The sequence below is a fragment of the Scaptodrosophila lebanonensis genome, unplaced genomic scaffold (assembly GCF_003285725.1).
Source record: "Scaptodrosophila lebanonensis strain 11010-0011.00,11010-0021.00 unplaced genomic scaffold, SlebRS2 tig00000118-arrow-arrow-pilon, whole genome shotgun sequence".
Classification (NCBI taxonomy): domain Eukaryota; kingdom Metazoa; phylum Arthropoda; class Insecta; order Diptera; family Drosophilidae; genus Scaptodrosophila; species Scaptodrosophila lebanonensis.
Genome location: NW_022060578.1, coordinates 1,812,113 through 1,832,865, shown reverse-complemented (window position 1 = coordinate 1,832,865; position 20,753 = coordinate 1,812,113). Strand labels below are relative to the sequence as shown.

The 20,753-nt window shown below is 37.8% G+C and overlaps 1 protein-coding gene across 3 annotated transcripts in view; it reads right to left on the bottom strand.

Moving 5' to 3' along the window:
- Positions 1-15,889: 15,889 nt before the first annotated feature.
- The window catches only part of LOC115628489 (protein numb), a 29,066-nt gene continuing 24,202 nt past the window's right edge, over positions 15,890-20,753 (bottom strand). Inside the window, exons 2-4 of one of the 3 annotated variants that reach the window (XM_030524617.1) lie at positions 19,250-19,674; positions 18,824-19,072; positions 15,890-18,582 (exon numbers count right to left, since the gene is read on the bottom strand). In XM_030524617.1, coding sequence (XP_030380477.1) covers positions 17,209-18,582; positions 18,824-19,072; positions 19,250-19,330 — 1,704 coding nt within the window. In that variant the 5' untranslated portion in view covers positions 19,331-19,674 and the 3' untranslated portion in view covers positions 15,890-17,208. The remainder of the gene's footprint in view (positions 18,583-18,823; positions 19,073-19,249; positions 19,675-20,753) is intronic. The other 2 variants (XM_030524619.1, XM_030524618.1) reach the window with 2 other exon arrangements.

The window sequence follows — 20,753 nt, the reverse complement described above, 5'->3', positions numbered from 1 at the left end:
ATTAAAAAAACAAGATTCGTGCTGGCACTCAAAAGTAGCCCAAAAGTAGGCAATAAATTGCTTTTATTGCGCTTGCCTTGGCTGAGGAGGTGTAAGCGGCGACTGTTATTGCAATTATAACATCACACATCCACATCCACATCGCGACTAACTGCGACACTCTGTAAATTACCAGGACCCATAAAATGGGGGTCACTTGATTGCTGTCACTGCCGATGCCATTAGTGTGATAATGTCCAATGCGAATTACCAAGCAATGCCGTTTTGTTCAGGTCAACCTGCAGCTTAAATTCGACGGTTAATTTATCATTTCAGTTAGAAATGTTGTGTTAAAAAACTAGTTTACTAAACACACACACACACAAACGCAGCTGCGAGCTGTGTTTACTTAGAAATTTTGCATTTTCAATATTATTTGGCTTGGGTTTTATTAGTGCAGTGTGTTCGTTGTCTATATGTCTTTTCGAAATACATAAGCATCGCAGACAAACACACCCACACACACACAAAGACATTCTCCATGTATGTGTATGTGTGTGTGTTCAGGTCGCATGCGGAAAAAGTTTGGCGGCGTTAACGTTATCTATGCAACGGCAGCTATATTTACTTGCCAATATGTGCTTTGCATCTAGGTATGTAAGTACGTGTACATACGTATAACATGTACATATAAATATACATACATATATATATAAATATATTATGATAGCTCCTTCAGTTGAACGAGAAATGCGCTCCTTTCAGGGTTATGTGTGCGTGTTTGCGCACGCATGTGAAAACGGATGAAGGTTTTAAGTTTTAATCCAATATTAAACGGAACATGGATAGAAAAGTCGCCTAATCTCACTAGATTCTATAACGAACTACACAAACATAGTACAATACCAAAATGAAATGAAAACATAAACAACAACATATGTAAATAAAACAGGAAATCTTAAGCCCGTAGTCTCGTAGTCTTTTCGTTACCGAGGTCCGGAATGCCCAAGTCAATTTCTACACAATGGTGTCATAAAAAGAAATTTTGAGCGCTCAACTTCTATACAATCTATGTTTGGGACTAGACTAAGAAACCATAACAGAACATGTATTTAAAAAATAAAATAAAAGGGCATTTTCTGGTGTGAACCAAATACACGTCTTTAAAAAAAATTATAACAAATCAAAAATCAATATGGTTTGGTCTGGCTTTTGATGTTGGTTACTGGTCACTATTTGGTATACTTGTAGATACATACCTAAAGTATGTTTGTATTTAATTCGTGATTTTTTCTCTGATTGCAGATTTAATGAATCGATGAAATCTGTATATTTTATTTATCAGTCCATCCTCGATAACACTGTTGTACCCTGTACCGGAAAGGTCTTTCTGTTTGTCTGTCTGTCAGGATGAACGCCTGGATTTTGGAAATGGTTTAGCTCATATCAAGCAAACTTAGTTATCTAGCCTCTGATAGTCCCTAGGCGACACGAGTCTATTTTATTTTCTTGATAATCCCGCCCCTTTTACCGCTTCAGAAAATCGTTAATATTGTCCACAATTAAAACATACGTAATCTATATACAATTCTTGATCAATATATCTATGAAATTAGATATCGGTAAATTCAATGAAAAGATATTAGCAAATCGATTTGAATCCAGTTCTACGCTCTCAAATTGCATCTAGGTCGCTCTTCTTCTTCTTATTCTTGTTTAGTAGCACAGCGGCGATTTTTTTGGAAACAGGGTATTCCACTGTCGGGCTGGCTCTATTGTAGCATTCTTCCTTGTTTTTTGTAGGAGTGAGATGGGGTATTTAAGGGTCGTGTCCGCTCCACTCTAGCAGTCTTTTAATTTTATCGATACCCGTAAATACGAACCCACAAGGGCGTAGCATTTCTTTAATTAAATCCATTTTTGGTTAACTTTCGTTTATCATGGATTGAACTTTAAATGCCCGCAAGGTACTAGCTGATGTCTTCTGCATTATCAAGGAGTTTAGTTATGCACGCAAATAAAATTTGACGATTTTGATTGTGGTTGATTATGTTTTTTTTCCTTAAAACCGTCTGCATTTAATAAGATTCGTATTCCGCACACATATCCAATAGTAGTGTTTTAAACTACAGCCTGCTATCCGGGCTATACGTTGATTCGATTGGGGTGCATTTTGCTCTCAACGCATCTGTCAGTTAGTTTGTGCTGATATTGTAGATCGTAGCTATTTTTTCCGGCCTTTGGTGCCCCACTTGCCATATGTGCGTATCACAGTTTGTTTGCATGGTTCGTAACTGTTTGTTGTTGTTGTAACTTTACCTTTTCGCGCTCGTAAAGCTGACGCCAAATGTCTTTGGCGTCAACCAATGCACGACCACACACCCATCATTTTTTATACCCTACATTTACGGGCTGAACGAGTAGTTGTGAAATGTTGAACGAGTATGTCGTACGGTCTCGGCTTCTTTATACACTATTCAATATTCGTAAACAACTTTTCATGTGCTTATAGAAATTTTGTTTTACGATGTAGTAGTAGAAGGTTTCGAAATCTGGTTTTATTTATTTATTGGTAATTACTTCCTAGTGCAACAAGTGGAGCTATTTACATGTTAAAGCTCAGTCGTTAAACAGAGTTTGTTTGTTTGTTTTTGTTCAAACTTATATTAAAAAATTAAAAAATGAATTAATGTAAAAGAAAAAGAAAATAATAATAATAAAAACAATAAATAAAAAGATAATATTCTAAACACATTTGGATTTTCATAATACTAAATTATTTATATGATAGTCTTACAGTAATAAATGAATAGTTATGAATCAGTTTAGTAATGCAAATGTAGTAAATATTTTTTTAGATTACATCGAATGGTGTAGCGTTTCCGATATTTTGTTTATGTTTATTCGCAGTTTGTTACAAATGCGAACAACATACATATTCCTTTGATACAAGTATGCTGGCTCCTTAGTGTTTATCAATTTTTGTAAAAATGATAGAACCCTAAAGATCCAAGACATAAGACTTAAGTCGAAAAGTCAATACGCATAGCTGGGAACATGATCAAAGCGTCTTAGATCGAAAACATAACGAGCGACACAATTGTATGCGACGTTTAGCTTTCGGAATGAATGTGCATCACAATTTGCATATACCTCAGCACCTCTTACAAAGCTAAACTCCCCTGCTCTTATTAATGAATGGCGGATTATTTTGAAAGGGTATGAAGCTATCGGAGCATTCAACAAACACATGCATAGAGGTAAGCTTTCTGCTTTTCCGAGTTTTCATATCGCTGGTATGTGATTTTTCTCGATTCGATTTTTTGGCTATCTGCGTAAAATATATATTTAGAGAAAAGGAAAATGGCAACACATTCGTGTGCTTCGCACACTTCACTCGCACAACATTACAAATACACGCACACACACACACACACATACTCGTATGCAGGTGTGCATGGGTAGATGTGTGTTTGAACGAGAACTGCACCTGCACCTGAGTTGAGTGTTATGCCGAAAAAGTTTTACCTTTCGCGCATATTGGTAATTTATTAGCATCTAAGGAAAGCAATGCGTAAATATTTTAAAAAACTTTTCTGTAAAATTTTATCGGTTTTATTTTATAAAACTTGTTGCTATTACGAGTATTGTTGTGAAAAAGTTTGATTGCGCTTCCTTGGTCCCTTGGCAAAATGGAATTTTATTTTGCATTAAATGCCTTAGAATATGTATACTTTATACACGTATGTATGTACATATGTATGTTTGTAACGGTGTTACACATTCGTACTTGAACATAAAATTCATTTCCGGTTCTTTTCGACGTCCGTTATATGTCAGGCGATGTCATCACCTCCAGCACCTCAGCATCTTTCCACTACATATGTACATATGTATGTATGTGTGAGTATTTATTATATATTATATAGCTACAAATGTTTGAGACATCCTCGTACATGAGCTTTGTTTGTTCCGAGTTCGAACTGAGAAGCCTCCTTCTGTCTGTTACATACTTAGCTTAAACCTTATATACCCTTTTAAAAATATATTTATTTCTTGCACATACATGTATATTATATTGGCACCCATACTTAGCTTAAACCTTATATACCCTTTTAAAAATATATTTATTTCTTGCACATATATGTATATTATATTGGCACCCATACCTAAGCAAACACATATAACTACTATAATTGCTTTGGTCGCGTATGCCTAATTAGTAGACTGTAATGTATTATTATCTAGATAATTAAATATAAATAACAGCCATAGCAAAAAAAGTTGCACTTTGTATTCGGTATTCTATTAAATTTGTCTATTTATTTTCGCTTTTGTTTATTTGGTTTTGTGTGCGAAATCGGTTGACCAGCCTGCAATTACTTGCCAACTAATTTACCGCCGACCCAACTTTCCTATATGTACATATATGCAGAGACGAGGAAAGCGTAAAAGTAACAAATCAAACGAGCGCTTTTGTAAATTACATTTGAATTATCCTGTTTTTTTACCCTGTCTTTGTGCTGTGTCCGTCTGCCTGTCTGTCTGGGCTTACACACACACATGTGTGCTTTTTATGCTGTTGCAAACGTCCTTTAAATCCAACTACAAGAACAACAACAACTGCATTTCGAAATGGCAAAGTGGATCAAACCGGCAAAGTTAATAAACACTTCGCTTTGGCTGTTGTTTTTGCCTCCGTTTTAGTGTCCGTTGCAATTTGTGTTTTGTTGCAAAGTGAAATTGAATGCGAACAGAAGGCACACGTACGCAAATACCCAAATACAAGTACACACATGTACATGTACTGGCCATGTAGCAAGTACTTCAATTTACGCGCTTTCCATTTCAATTAAAACAATTTGATGCGCATATTTGACGCCATAGTATGCGTGCCCTGCTAAGTAGGCTACGCCCTTTTTCCTCCACACACGTGTATTTGCATACACGGGAATGTATTCGTACGAGCTCGTTTGCATGTGTGCTTTCTGGTTAAAACACATACAGATGGGCTGCTAAGTGCGCCACCAAAATGCTCAATTATTTATGGCTATTTAGCGGCCACATGTCAACTAATTTCCAAATTAAGCGACGCTGTAGAAAGGGTTAGTGAGTTGGATGTGAGCAGAAAGAGCTAAAGGGAACTACTTATTTTAAGTGGGCATAACACTCTGCTATCTTCACTCGATGATCCACATCGGCACTACCATTTATTTTTCTAAAACATATCAACTTATTCGATTACATACATATATGTGTAGCAGGCCGTTACTCTAAGCACCGTAGAAAGTAAGGGTGTACACACTTTTATATACACATTGTTTAATACGCATTAGTGTACACACTGAGAGCATGCCCGCTCTCAGAGGTTCACAAGACATAAGTAATAAAGAGAACAACACTTTTTGATCGTTCCTTGTTCAAGACGGTTGTTACGTGAAGTGTCCTTGTTAAAAAAATACATACATACATATATATTTAAAACTAAACTAAACATGTATGCACAAATGTAGGAAAATTAAAAGCTTGTGTGTGTGATGTATAGATGTATCCTAAAGTGATTGTTATCTCCATGGAGAAATAGAGATAATAAAGCCACAAACAACTATTACAAACGTTGTTCCCCCATCGTTCCCATTGCAGCTAGAGATACATACCAATATGTAGGGAGCCGACATGTCTCTATCGATCCGTCTCATTGTATATACAAGATATGGGGTCTGTCATGGCTGCTACATATATTCCTTAGACTTTCTATTGTAGCATACCATTTGACCCATCGCATACAAATTATACAAATGAACGCAATAATTGTAGAAAAGCAGCTTTCGGCGCGGCGTAAACACACCCTCACGCGAAATTGTTGTTGGCCTATTAATGGCATTACTGATATGCTATAAGTTAATCCTAATTTAAATCAAATATTTAGTATACAAATTTGCAAATTGAAATCGAGTGATTAAGCCAAACAGGTGTAATGTGAATAATTAAATCAGCCATTGATGTGTGGTACGGTTATACAAATTGTATAATTTGTATGGAGCTGTAGGACCAAATCTGTTACAATATTAATCACTTTATAACTCCTGATTTATATACGCTCATATCAAAGTGAATTTTTAACATTAGATTTAAAGCTGATGAAACGTGATGTTTGAGCTGCACTACAAAAAATCGAACGGAATAAAACAGTCCATTAACTTGACTGAATTAGCACGACTGACCATTCAATTCTTGGACTGTGCCTTACGTATGAGGGAGTAGGTCGAATTAATCGAATACAGAGAAACTAGTATAGAGCATGGTACGAAAATAACACGTTTTGTACTCCCTCGCCCAAAATTCCCAAAAAGCGAAGCTTTTGAATTTAACTGTCTTATAAAAAGGTTCCTGTACCTTCCTGAAGATATTTACTAAGTATATATACATGGTAGGGTCTGCCCCGCCTCCTTCCGCCTCTTACATTTTTCCCTTTGAACAAATCTAATAAAACAAACTTTGTACATTTCATGTACAGGGTATAAATATAACTGGGCAACAAGTTAAGGGCAACCAACAATTCGACAATTCGTTGGAATTAAAAAAATATATCTGTCAAACAATATAAACAAGCTGGGAAGTAAATAAGTAAATAAGATCTATAAGATATGGCCTTCCATGTCTACTTATAAGAAGGTTTTATTAAATTAACCTCGATATAAGCACATAATTTGCATTCATATACTTTGCACCGTTTAAGGAACAAATAAAAATCTGCTTTCCATTATAAAGGATATTCGGTTCAAGTTCAATTCAATCTACTCGTAGTTGCAATACATTTTAACAAAAAGGTAGTTGGTATTATGTACAAATAAGTGAAATACTTCATGGTATGGTAGCAGGCTTCAAGTATCAATTGAAATTGGCTTTATCAGCACATTATATATCAGCATAAAATATAATTACAATTAACAGTAAAGGCAAACACATACATATGTATACTAATACTATAAATACAGACAAATACAAATTGCATTGTTGCATCCATTATATGTGACAAAAAAATTAACAAAATATTTAATGTTGTCTTCTAAAAGTTTCTGCAAACTTAAAGGAGAATCATTTTCATTTTTTCTTGGCTTCCCTATATTTCCACATACAGACCACGAAATAAGGCTTGCGAAATATCTCTTAAAAATAGCCGAAATATGTGTAATATACATATGTAAAGCTTAGTTTATGTGTCCTGGGAATTGTGGACAGAATTGACGGATATCTGAATGCTATTACTGAATACTGATTTACCAAGATTTAGAATATATAGTATTTAGAGGCAGACTCTGACACAAATTGTATCGCTTCAAATTTAAATTATTTATTTTGGTGAATGGAGCTTCTACGAGTATTTTTGTGTATATTGTGTATTGATATTATTTTGAACGCAAAACAAATCAACCGCCAATCTGTCCTTCTCGATTACTGCAGAAGTAGAAAACAGAGGAACATGTCTCCATTTTACAGACATTACAACATACACAGCCATTTAAGATAACATTTAGATTGAAGCCAGCGACCTACATGAATACGAGTATGCATTACAAAATCTGGATTTGCGGGTGGGCCTTAGCCCCTGCCTGATTAACAATGGAAACAAACTAAAAGTTGGCATTGTCAGCAATTTGTCTTTGACTTTCGCAACGTACTCCTATAAAGTTATCTTTTCAAAGTGTTGTTTTCTTTTTCATTGAATGACAGATGTGTGTAAGCCTTGCGAACTAGAGACGGGCGAGTGCTAGCTTTTTCGGCCCACCATAAGCAAAGGATTATCAAAATAAGTATATCCTAATTAAGCCACTTAAATGCAAACTCTAAAATATTCAAAATGAGAAATTTTATGCCAATTAATTTTATCACTATTTTACAGATTTTCACAAAGTACATTTCCATTGGATCAAGTCTATAATCAAAGGGCATTTTAACCACGAAGTCTTAAAGTTTATTTCATTTACATTTACTGTGCAATACAAAAATAAGTTTTAGATTCCATTTTCAAGACCTATTGGAAAAATGTTGGTGCTTTTGCTCAATGATTTAAAATGATAAACGAGTATACTGTTAAAGATGTGCCAGCCCGACTGTTGAATACCTTGCATACACCCTTTTCCCGCTACAGCCGGTCAACTAAGATAAATTCTGTCATAACTTCCCACTCCTATGACGGCTACATAATATAGTTCAGAGATTTTCTTAAACTTCTGATTCTGGTGGGGCCTTAAAAAATTGTGAAAACCTAATTCTCTATCGATACCAAAATAAACAGAAAACTTATATAGTAGGAGTGACTACTAAGAAGGAACCGTTAGTTCCTTTAGAAACTATATAATGAGATACTATACAAATCTCATATAAGTACAGCTTTCTCTAGACATCTCCATAAACAACAAAGTTTTCATACTAAGATTAATTTAACAACCGATCTGTCCTATGGAAGCTGCTATATAAAATAATGAGGGTCTTCTGCGTGTCATTTTTTTTTTTTTTGGCGTTTGGACTTTCAAGTATACATTTTAATCATTAGGGTAGAAGGTATAAGCTGAAAGAAAACGAAAAAAGAAAAACGTTTCTTTGAAAATAATTATAAGAAAGTATTCATTTATATCTCATTCGAGAGACTCCCTTTCATTAATATTTTTAATTACTGACGACAGTTTGTGATGCCTTTGTTAGTGTTTCTGTTACTGAGTATTTGTTATAAAATCTATTTTATTCGCAAGTATTGTGCTTAAAATATAATACTATAGTTGGATGGAATATTTTGGAATTTACTGATATGCCTGTACCATGTTTCATCGAATACTAGTAATCAGTTTTCTATTCTACAAGTATTTATCTTTATTCTCTTGTGACATATGTACATATTTTTGTTTTAAATTGGAAAACAACAATTAGAAACGGGCACACGATAAAGCACGATCCAAATCACGACCCATGCCCACCTCTACCGTTGTCCCGGGGAAGAAGAGAGTTCTCTGAAAAATCAACACAAACATTGCAGCAAGCTGAGGCGCAGTCAGACGTAAGACGCATTGCTAAAGTTTTTTGGATCCGCGCTCGAAATGACGTCTGAGCTGGGGGCCTGGTTCTGAAAAGAAAACGCAAATCAGGCTGTGTACTTATGTAATTATAGATTTTCGTTGCGTAAAATAAGAAAACCAAAAGAAATGTTGATAGCAAGAACATCTTAAATGCGCGCATGGCAATTTTTAGAGTAGAAATATTGCTGCAATGGTCTTGTAATATCTTTATTTATTTTTCTGTATTTGTTAAAATATCTTATACCACACGTTCTATACAAGATATACAAGTATTCGTACGCATGTTTCTATTGTGGAAGGCAAAAGAATGTAACACAAAATAAAATACTGACGGTGTGGCAGAATCGTAACAAATGTCTTATTCACTCGATCGTCGACTTAATCGCTGCTCGCAGGCTTGTATTACAAACGAGAGAGTATTTACCGTTACAGTAGTGAGAGACTGCGGCATGAGAGAGCCAACAGTGCTACCATATGGGTGAGGCCGCAGGCCTGCCACACTATTGCAAAGCAAAGCGATTATCTCTCTGTCTAATATCCATTGAAGAGACACTGCGTACTTTCTTTCCTTTAAATAATAATTGTAGTATGTACATATGTACATAATTGTATTCAATGGCTTATAAAATATTCTCTTTGATGTATTAGTTCACTCACTTAGCCATTTTTGAAGTGTTTAATTATAGATAGGGGAAACGAATTTTAAAAAGCTTCTTCAAAAATCAGAGCCCGAGCGGCTTCTATTTACGATTCAGGCAATTTTTTCCATCCAAAGTTGATGCCTTTTAAAATGTATTCTACTAAGGAGAGAAGAAAGAAAGGCGTATTTGTGGCACCTTTTGAAAATAATTCATCATCGAGTAATACTTATATCATTCAATGAAATGGCTTTGATAAAATCCGCCTTATGAGAAAGAAAAAAAACACTTCTAAAAGAAATCCTTAAAGATAACATATATGTACATACTTACGGTTTGACGAATCAAAACGCGATCACACAAAAATACCCTGACTGAGATCAGTACTGAACCGAGAAAATGCCTGTAATCCGAAACATTGGCTAGTACAAGGGTGGCAAGTGTTCCTCTCACTTCCGGTAGATGGCGCAGTAGGTCTGTTGTGCTGCTTTCTGCCCATCAAAGTAATTTTTACTCACGTTTTGTACATATGACATAGATGGGTAGATTAAAACCACCCTAGGGCCGAACTTTTTAATCCAGTCGGTGCATAGCTTCTTCAGTTTTTACGCTTTTTGCATTGCATTTTTATTTATATGTAAGAACAGTTACAAAATAACCAGAGGTGAGATGTGCTCCAAGTTTCACACGCTCCTCCCAAATGTCAATCCCACCTGTCCGCGGTACACTCTACTTTCGCTAACGACGCTCTGGAGTCCACTCTGGGGAAATGCAGTCACGACTTATCCCGCCTAGAGGAGAACTAGAAACCCCAGTAGCCGTACCCAGTAATAAGACACTCATCGCAAATTCCACGATTACTGAAACCAAAACAAGAACTAATAACAATCCCACTCATCCGATGACGACTTTTTGCATGAAAGCAAGGAATAGAATTGGAATATGAAATATTAGAAAGCTGATATGTACATACATATTTCACATTTCATATCAATTGCGATGCAGTTTGTTTTGGGTGAAATATATATTTTGAATATTATATTAGGGTGAACTATTTCTAATATGTGATTCTAATATGCGATTGATGTGATCCACGAAATAAAACAAAATTTCAGTGAAGTACGAGGGCGACGATTTTGATTTGATTTTCTGTTGTAGTATTGTATAAATACGAATATTATTCAGCTTGAATGCGAGCTATTCACTAAATAATTGTGTCAAAGAAGAATTGGGCACCTGCATTTTCTTTTCCCTTTTGAATCGTCATTGTTTCGACCAGATTGAAATTAAATTAGGCCCGGGCTGGTTTTGTCCAAAATATTCTACAAAAGTTTGTCACCTTTTTTGATGGTGGAACTGATACAAACATTTTATTTCCCACTCTTTTGACTCTATAATGCTTTTTAGAATCACTTGTTAGTTCCATAGGAAATATGGGTAAAGCAGTAGCTGTAGGCAAGAGTCCAATAAAAGTTGCCGAATCAGGATTATTGTATTACCGTGTTTGTCTAAATATCGCTTTTATTTCTGCTAGGTGTTGGAGGCAGCATTGAATCAACACGAGCAGCCGAAGGAAGCAAATGGAATTTAATTTCAGCAAATGCTGCTAAGTAGTACTGCGGTCGATTGGCAAGAATAATTCGGATGCGTCAAAAGAAGATTTATCCTTTAATACTCATTTGTCTGATTCAGTCCAGTGCTCAGTAGCTTGTGAAGCAAAACTTTTGCTTTCATGCCGGTTATGTCTTACTAGCATTTAAAAAGCTAAGATCCTGATGAGGAAATTGGAAACTCATTCAGTGAGTAGACCTGCGCCCTATTGTGGAAATAGTTAACTCTTTCGGAAACAAGAAATAGCTTCTAGAAAAGTACAAGGGAGTGAAAAAACTTTGGCTAATGCAAATAATGGGAGAACGCATGTTGCTAAATTAAAAAATAATATATAATTTATAAATAGAATTCAGCTCTCGTTAGTCGTATTTGAAGCATACATACGGGTACATATGAGTACATTTGGAGTGCAGCGCAAAAAATGTAATTCATATAAATTTTAGGAACAAATTTGAAAAATATGACTTGGCTCAGATTTGTTGGCTGAACTAAATTTCAATTTGCTTTGCTTATTTATTCTTAAGTTCATCGACAGTTCATTAAAATGCAGGGAGCGTTGGAGAGACATTCAAAAAGTTTTGCTCTGATCACATGACAGGCCAGCCACGGCAATTGAAGTGCGGCAAAAGTTTTTGCAACTACTTTAATAATTCTGTGCCCTCGTCTCTCTAAAAAAAAAAAAAACAAATGAGATACATATGAGAGAGTATGTATGTACTTGTCTTAATCTTTATCTTATAAGTATTAAAAACAACAATACACCTTAGTAAATCACAAATTAAAGCCATTGCTTTCTATCTTAATAAATTATTGAAACCCATAACATAATCGACACACACACATGCATATTTAATTGCGTATACGCGTGCCGGATATTCGCCAGCACTGCTTGATTTTACGGTAAACATTATGTGACTGCTTGCCTTGCCACACACAGATTGTGCATGGACATCAAAAACATCGAAAATAGCCTTTCCGGCTATGTTTCTATTTTACCAAGCAGTGCATATTGTAAAACATAGAAACGTAGAAAATTGAATCCACTGTTACTTCACAAATACATAGAACATTGCAACAATATGTTAAGAAAAAGCAGTACTGCTATAAAAGTTAGTATTTAATTGTGAATGCACGTAGAATTTTATTTTAGCATGACATTTTCTTAATGCAAATGATTTGGAAAAATCTTATTCTATTTATCCCTGATTTTATTCGTCATTTAAGCAGTACAAGCAGTGCATAGTGGACAAACGCGGAAAACTATATTATTATGCGCATAACATAGAACATAGAAATGGGGTACTTCGCCACGATATAAGCAGTGTCGCGTGTCTTGGCTACAAAATACACGAAAGGAAATACGGGGCTCACTACATTACACATTTCCGTGTTGATATGAACAGTTTTTGTATTGTTTAGCAGCATTCTCGACACTCACTCCACCCCGCTATTAGTGCTGTTTTGTAGCTCCCGTGATTTTTTATCTCCTTTAATTTGTCCCTCATATTAATTTCATCTGGAGAGGTCGACTTTTATAGCCAGGACTGTATTGCTGCTGCTTTGGTTGAGATCCGCACTGTACACAGAAGCATAGACTCAAACCAGGTGCAAATTCGTGCAACCACAGAAGTTCATCAATAAATGCTCCGACGGAAATTTTGCAAATGATTTGTTTATTTTTATTTGATTTATTTTTCTCTAAATAAAATGTTTATTTTATTACATTTATTGCTATTTTTGGAATCGCGTACTGGGTGCTTAAGGGCGGAGCCGCAAGACTCTAATATTGTTTGATTAATTTTAAAAAAAATGAAATGCGTAAAAAGAGTATTTCTGAACCGAAAACAGGTTACACCTAATTCTGTTTTTACACGGTAGATTGTGTAAAAGTCGTGTAAAGACCGTGTAAAAAAAGACATGGATCAAATGCAAAATGAATCGTGCCAAATGAAATAAAGCCGTGTAACCATATATAACATTTTTAATGTTCAAACCGTGTTAAATCAAAACCATGTAAAAACAGAATTAGGTGTATATTAAAAACGGACCATCAGCGCTTAGATTTGCTAATTTTCTTCGACTGCGACAGAGACAGAGTTTGAATGTGAGCCTTTCATCGAGAATGATATCCTCGTCAAGTACGCCTCTTTTCTCTTCTGCTGCACATCCTCGTTGAACCAGACAAATGGCACCTCGGAGCGTGTAACAGATATTCCTACAAGTACAGCCATTTCTGAGCCTGCCTTTAGTCTTATCCTAGAATAGGAGCTGTTAAACCTCCCTTATGCTTACCTTTTGTGCTAGTTCACGGACACTCTGATGCTCTCTTCAATTGAGCTTGAAAATTTTTATATTCTTTTAATATAATTTGTAGAATTTCAATTTTTTTCAATTTGACTGCAATGAAGCTTTATGTATATGATTTATATGCACTCTCAAAAGTTAATCCCAGTGATTCAGACACATTGAGGACAACCAACATATGGAGTGCGAAGGGCATTTCCAAACATCTTAAGAACTCATAGATAATAATAGATGTTTCGCAAATTAATGTGCTGCTGCTACTTTAATTAAAAACTCTATCCAATCACACTTATTCGTATAGAGAAGGTTCAACTAGGTGCTGCTTCGGCTTACAATATACACCTAATTCTAATTGTATATATGGTTTCATGACTTTATTCCATTTAGCACGGTTCAAAATAACATATGATCAATGTACTTTTTACACGACTGAATCGTGCTAAATGGAATAAAGTATATATAAAATTTTTAATTTTCAAACAGAATTAGGTGTATTGGGAAGATGAGACAAAGAGGCAACATTCTGTCTGCCGAGGCAAGCTTGAAATATTATGTGGAAAAGTCCTAATCCTTTTACGTATTTCAAGGGATCATGTGTTTTCCCAACCGCTGCCCAAAGAGATATCGCAGCTACTCAAAAAATCTACAAACCCTTCTGGAATTTCTATCTCTATAGTCAAGCTAAAGTAACAATTAAAGACTACACTGACCTGGACTCTGGTCATCTTTCTCTAATTCTCGTTCTGGACTTGGCAGCAATCGCCTTTTCTCCGCCCTTTAGAATGCTAGATAATTCTCTTAATCTCAGTATGGAGATCAGCGGGAGATATTTCCAACCATAAATACATACTTCTTCTGCGAGTAAGCTGCCCTTTAATAATGAGCTAAGCACCCTTCTTTTGAACAAAATGATACGCGAATCCCGCGATGGCAGAGGGCAGCAATTCTTATGGTGCACGGAGATAATTATCATTTGTTTATAATAATTATTAAGTTAACTCCATTTTAGGCTTGATTTCAAGACCTAAGTAGAGCTTTTTAGCTGCCTGAATTTCCCCAAAATGTTTGGCACGTTTTATGAAATCAACGGAGAAACCAACGCGATTGAACTCCTTTGAGTATTAATGGTCGAACACAATTGTTGCATGTTTTTAAATTTATTTATTTCATTTTTATTGAACGCTCAAATTATTGTTGTACAGATGTTTGTTCGTTGAATATCCATAACGGCGTTTTATTTAAAATAGTCGAATTTAAAAACTTAACGAAAACATGTATTGTATTAAAGTAGAGTATACTCGTATCATAACATATGACGAATACCATGTACCTTTTAATATTATTAGTTTCAAACGTTAAACGAAACGATATGCATTTTCTATCTGAATGTTCTTAGCCATATTATGTGCAGTCGCAATGGATATCTACAAGCCATTAAACTAGTCGTTTTCTTTTCTAACTTGAGACTTCTCTTCTCGTCTTCGAAAGGACAACAACTTAAGATCGATGTCATCAGCATGACGGGACGAGTCTCACAACAAACAAATATTATATATATATCTATATTTGAGGAGTTCATGGAATGGAGTTTACTAAATAGTGTTGCCTCCTCGACCCTAAAATTGGAGTTCGAGAAAACAGATGTTTACATAACGAATAAGTAGTTATTATAGAATTATAGCTCGAAATTGGAGAGAACAAGTTCATGGATAAGGATTAATTTACAGTTTATTGGTAATTTATTTTTTAAATATTCTACCTTAAGGCGGTGCTCATTTTATAGCATAATATGTCCGTTAAATACGAAAAAAGTGGACTCGTCTCGCCATGCTGATCCTGATTCTATATACTTGTATGTTTATAATCTTATATGCCAAAGGGCAGAGGGTAGACAAATAGTGTGCTGGGAACATTGTTGTTCGGTTATTTGGAAAGGAATTCGCAAAGGTAAACAGGTCAGGTGCAGGTTGTGGTGAAGGGTTTTTAAATACTTTCTTGTTGCTTAATTTATATATTTTGAATATGATATCCGTTGTGCGTCTTTATTTCCCTATTAATACTATTTGATAGTATTTGGTGCATTTGTTGACAAAGTCGAATTTTCTTAATGTACGGAGGAAAGGGTGAGGAGGAAAAGTGAAGGCTCGCTTATTCTACGTAACTAAAAAGAAAATATGGGTAAGAAATAAAGCAAATGACGCCACATTCTGTGATTATTCGAAACCAATCCTTTAAAGCGTACAAATGAAAATCCCATCGTCAAATAAAAACTCAAAAACTAAATGTTTATAAAGCACAAAATTGTATATTTCTTGTATCTCCTTTATGCTACAATATTGTATAATGTTTATATATAAGTAGTACTCGTATATACAAGCGCTTCTGTGTGTGTGTGTGTGTGTCTGTGTGTGTATTATTCTCGCATTGCATTGGTACTTAGTATAGATATCTATGTAACAGTAATGCTCGTTAGACTTTAAATTGTTTAGCTTGCTTTCGATCAGCGTGATCCTTCCTTTGCGTCAAACTATAATTTAAGTATAATACATTTTGTACAAATTGAAAATAAAATTAAAACTGATACAAACGCCGAAACATGGAACGCACGAGGAAAGTGTTTGGCCCAGACATCCTGCCACAGATACTCTATAATATCCGTATGTGTGCGGGCATATTGGTTTGGTCAACACGTACTATTACAATAAAGCATATAAAAAGGTAAGCCAGAGGCAGGTTTCAAGTTTAAAATCACGATATCATGTTTAGAACATCCCCCCCCTCTCTGGGGTGGAGGCGATACATAAGTCTGGTACAGCTTATATTCGTAGAGTTAGCGTTACTTGATCTCGATCTGTGTATATGTGTGTGTGTGTGTGTATTTATGTATGGGTTGTAAACAATATTAAGCCTATTTCCATAGTTAACTATCTTTGTTGCGCATGCCTTTAAGTAACTGTAAAAGTGTTTATCTTCTGTGTGTGTGTGTAAGTAATTTCACATTAGTGATGTTCACCGTTAAGTGTTTGTCGGCCGTTAAATCTCCACCTCCATCTCCACCTCCATCTCCACTTCAATCTCAATCTCCGTTCCCGTCCTTCCATTACTCTCCCAATCCTCCTTTACTTTCTACTATGTATAATAATTTAAAAAGTTGTGTCAGTTCGGTTTGAAGTAGTTCATAGGTCCAATCATTTATTTAAGCTATGGAAACTTATTAAGAGCTATCAGCTTAATTAGTTAGTACAGGTGTACGCAGACGCCCCATTGCCCAAATGCCCCAGATACTCGGGGATACTCGGCAACTCGCGTGGAGCCTTAGAATGTGATCAAGCGAGACTATCATACTAGCCCCATTTTCACTATTTTCGTGCAGTCACAGTCACCGATCGTTCAGTTAATAATTTCATTTCATTCTGGGCCGAATTCCCATTGTCTTTTATTCGTAATTCCTCTTCTTTCATTGCACATGTCAATTTTATAGTGAAAATCGGACTAAGCCGCTCGAGAACTAGCTCCGAACCCGAACCTCGACCGCACAATCCCATAAGTTATGTTTTTCAAGTAAACCACACTTAGTCCCGCCCCGCCGCAAGCCCACTAGCTTACAGCTGCACCTGGAAGGTTTGCGCCGGTGCCTTTGGTGGTGAGATGAACGGGTTCGTGCTGTGCCTGGGAAGCGCGGATGCTGGGGATGGTGCTTGTGGAAGTTTTGGAGACGCCAGTTGCTTGGCGGCTGCCACGTTGGCCGCCCATTCGGCATCGAAGGGATCAGATGCGTCGCCGCCGGGAGATTGAGATTCAGAATTGGAGCTGGCGCTGGCGCTGGCTCTGGCTGCGAAGGTCTGGGAGCGTCCCACATTGGCCAGATACGTGGGTCGTTTCGGTGGCGCCGGCACAGTGGGGGCTGTCGTCGCTGGCGATGTGCTGCGCACCACCTGGCCCAGCCACTGGTCGGCATTGGGCAGAGTGGCCAACTCCATGCCTTGCTCGGAGCGCGTGGGCGACGCCAAGGCCTGGGTCTGGTAATTGCAACTGTTTGGCGACACTCTGGCAATACGCGGCGTCACCTGCGCGGTTGGCGTGGCGCTGTACGAGACGACCTGTTGTTGCTTTTCGGCGGCAATGATGTTCTGATTAACGCTATGGTTGTTGTTGAAATTCAAATCGTCGCCGGTCGGAAGCAGGGCGTCGGTTTGCGAGAGCAGCGACAGACCCTGGCTCAGCTCCTGACACAACTGACTGACTGTGTCGGCGCCCAGCTCCCCGGACGACGACTTTCCCGGCGATGCCTCGGCTATGGGGGAGACGCTGCGAATCGGCGTATGCAGCGAGCTGCCGCCTCCAAAGGTACCGCCAGCGGCTGCCGCCAGGAACGCCTTCTGCCGATCAGCATTGGACGGAAGATCGTTGACGCGAAGCGACATTTGCCGCTTGAATGGCGACTGACTGCCAATGGTGCTCAGCCTAAATGAGCCTTGCCGCTCGAGCATATTGGGAGTTGCATGTGGCCGTTCGATGGCGAACGGATTGTACGGCTTTACGGCGGCGGCGGGCAGTGCGGGCGCATCCACACTGCGCTCGTTGCTGGCTACTGCCAGCCGTTCGGTCAGCGTCTGCTGTCGGAAGGATCCGGTGCGTGTGAAGGTCGAATTCTTGGTGTCGAATGTCATCGTGACGCCGCACTCCTTGTCGCGACGCTGCTTCCGCTCCAAGCAGACGGCGAATGCGCATCCGACGGCATGGGAGAGACGTTCGCCGGAATCGCGACAGGCCAGGAAGCCGTGACACATCCAACGACGGGTGGTGCCATCGCGACAAATGTAACTGAACCCGCGCTCAGTGTTGCGATCCGGCGCACAAAAACTGACCTTCTCAATGGTCTGATCTACAATAAGGCCCTTGGTTTCGTCATCGACTACGCGCAGCCCATCCCCACTCACATGGAGCAGACCACGCACGGGGCGTCGGCGAGAGTTCTGCAAGCAACAGATAATCACCATTAGTATTCTCTTTGGATCAAGAAATAGTCAAGTACAACTAGAAGGGAATATTGCACGGGGAGATTCCACAAGAAATTTCGAACAAGTATTGTTACGTTCCCCAATTTATATTTGAGATTAGCAATTGGAGTTAATCATCTTTTAAATTTGTTAATCAAAGATCTGACGAACGGGTTTTCCCTTCTCTTCTCTTGTGAGATTGTTAATGGACACTTACTCTGAGGACCTTGAGCGCCTCCTCGCACACCTGCATGCCACGGGACTCGAAAACCTCGACGCATCCCAAGTATTTGACCCCAAAGGAGCAGGTTGCCGAACGGACAGCCTCCTCATCGGCCTGCCATTGATGTGGCTTGGATGATTCGGGGACGCGATCCTTTCGGCGACGAAACGAGTCCCGAAACGAACGTCGCAGACGATCCATTTTCTTTGGTGATTTCTTGCTAAATCGAAATGAGGCCGACTTCTGCAATATATGTACGTATCAGAATCATTATAGTTGCAAATAGGCATTAACAAAAAAAATATTATTCAAGGGCTAATGAGATAGACAAGTGCTAGCAGAATAGATCAACCCCTGCATTGGTGGCTATTGTTGCTTTTGTTGTTTTTGTTGTCTTTGTTGCTTTTGCCACAAACCTACCCCATTCTTGACATCACCGAATTTTCCGCGTGTGAAGCCGCGCTCGAGTGGTTCGTGTGTGTGTGACGATGAGTTTCCCATGGCTGTGGCTGTGGCTGTGGCTCTGGCTGTGGCTTGCCTCCTCTACTTACTCTCTTCCTATGCCTCCTGCACCCTCTGGCTTATCCGTTCCGGCGCGATTAAAACGTGGCAATAACGGTTAAAATGCTGTCCTCCTTTCGAACAGACTGGCCATGTGCCTGGCTAAGGCGTCACCAAATATTTCACTCGAAACTGGGCCCCAAATGTCGTTCCTTTAATTTAATGCTCGATTCATTGATTTATTAATGGACTTGTTGCTCCAACAAATTCATTTCTTCATTGAATTTGAGCTATGTATGATAATTTATTATTTAATTGACAATTTGTTGTATGCTGCGTGTGATCTGAAATTGTGTAGAATTCGATGTGTTTGTCATACTCGTAGTACTCGCATGTGTGTATGCTTCCGAATCTGGCATCTTCTGATCAACAAATGTATGGATTCGTTTGTATATATGTATGTACATATGTGCAGTATATATGTATATATTTGTATGTAAAACACAACGCCCACTGAGTAATCGTTCAACGGCCCGTTACCAGAATTTAATTAATAATCTCGAAATAGATAAGATCGGACACGGAAGGCCATTGTGCAGTCCACAGGTATTTGAGCCTCGGACCTCTCTGATATATGTACATACCGAGCCCTCGCTTAACACGGGGGTTACGTTCCTAGAAAGCCTCGTGTTAAACGAAATCGTGTTCAACGAGACATGGACTCCACACAAAATATGGGGTTACGTTCCTAGATTTCGACAAATGCACGAACAAAACTTTTCCTTATTTAAATTTCTGGTGTTTCTAAGGTCCAAACATTTTCAAAATTAGCAAAAAGTTATTCCAAGTGTGGAGTATTATCATTACCAGATTAATCTTATTAAAACGGATAAAACGGAAAATATTTCTAAGTGCAAAAAATCTCGAAGCAGCTGGAAAGTGGCATTAGCATATATTTGAATTAAATGTAAGCCGTTTTCGTGCCAAATATGTATTTTTTTTGCTTGTGCTGGGCCTGTTGCTTGCAAAAGAAAGGTGTTTCCAATTATTTAATGGCTTTTGGCGGATTTTTGTAGCCAACCTTATAAGGAAAAGAATTTTGTCCAACTCTCTTATCAACTGGAATGGTCTTTCCAAGCTATCGCGAAAGAATGAAGTTTTCAGCGTGTTAAAAGAGAAAAGCTAGCAAATTTTTAAGCGAGTTACACCGAGTTCGTATTAAAAGAAGTCGTGTTAAGCGAGGGTTGTATAACGATTGCAATTGCTCTACAAATGTTCTACATTTTGATCTTAAATCATCATATGAGATGAAACTGTACGGGGAGTCTGGGGGTTGTCTGATTGGTGGCGCTTGAGAATATGGCTGGCATATCGTCTGGTTTATATAGTACAATACCATAATGCCCACAATGCTGGCATCCAA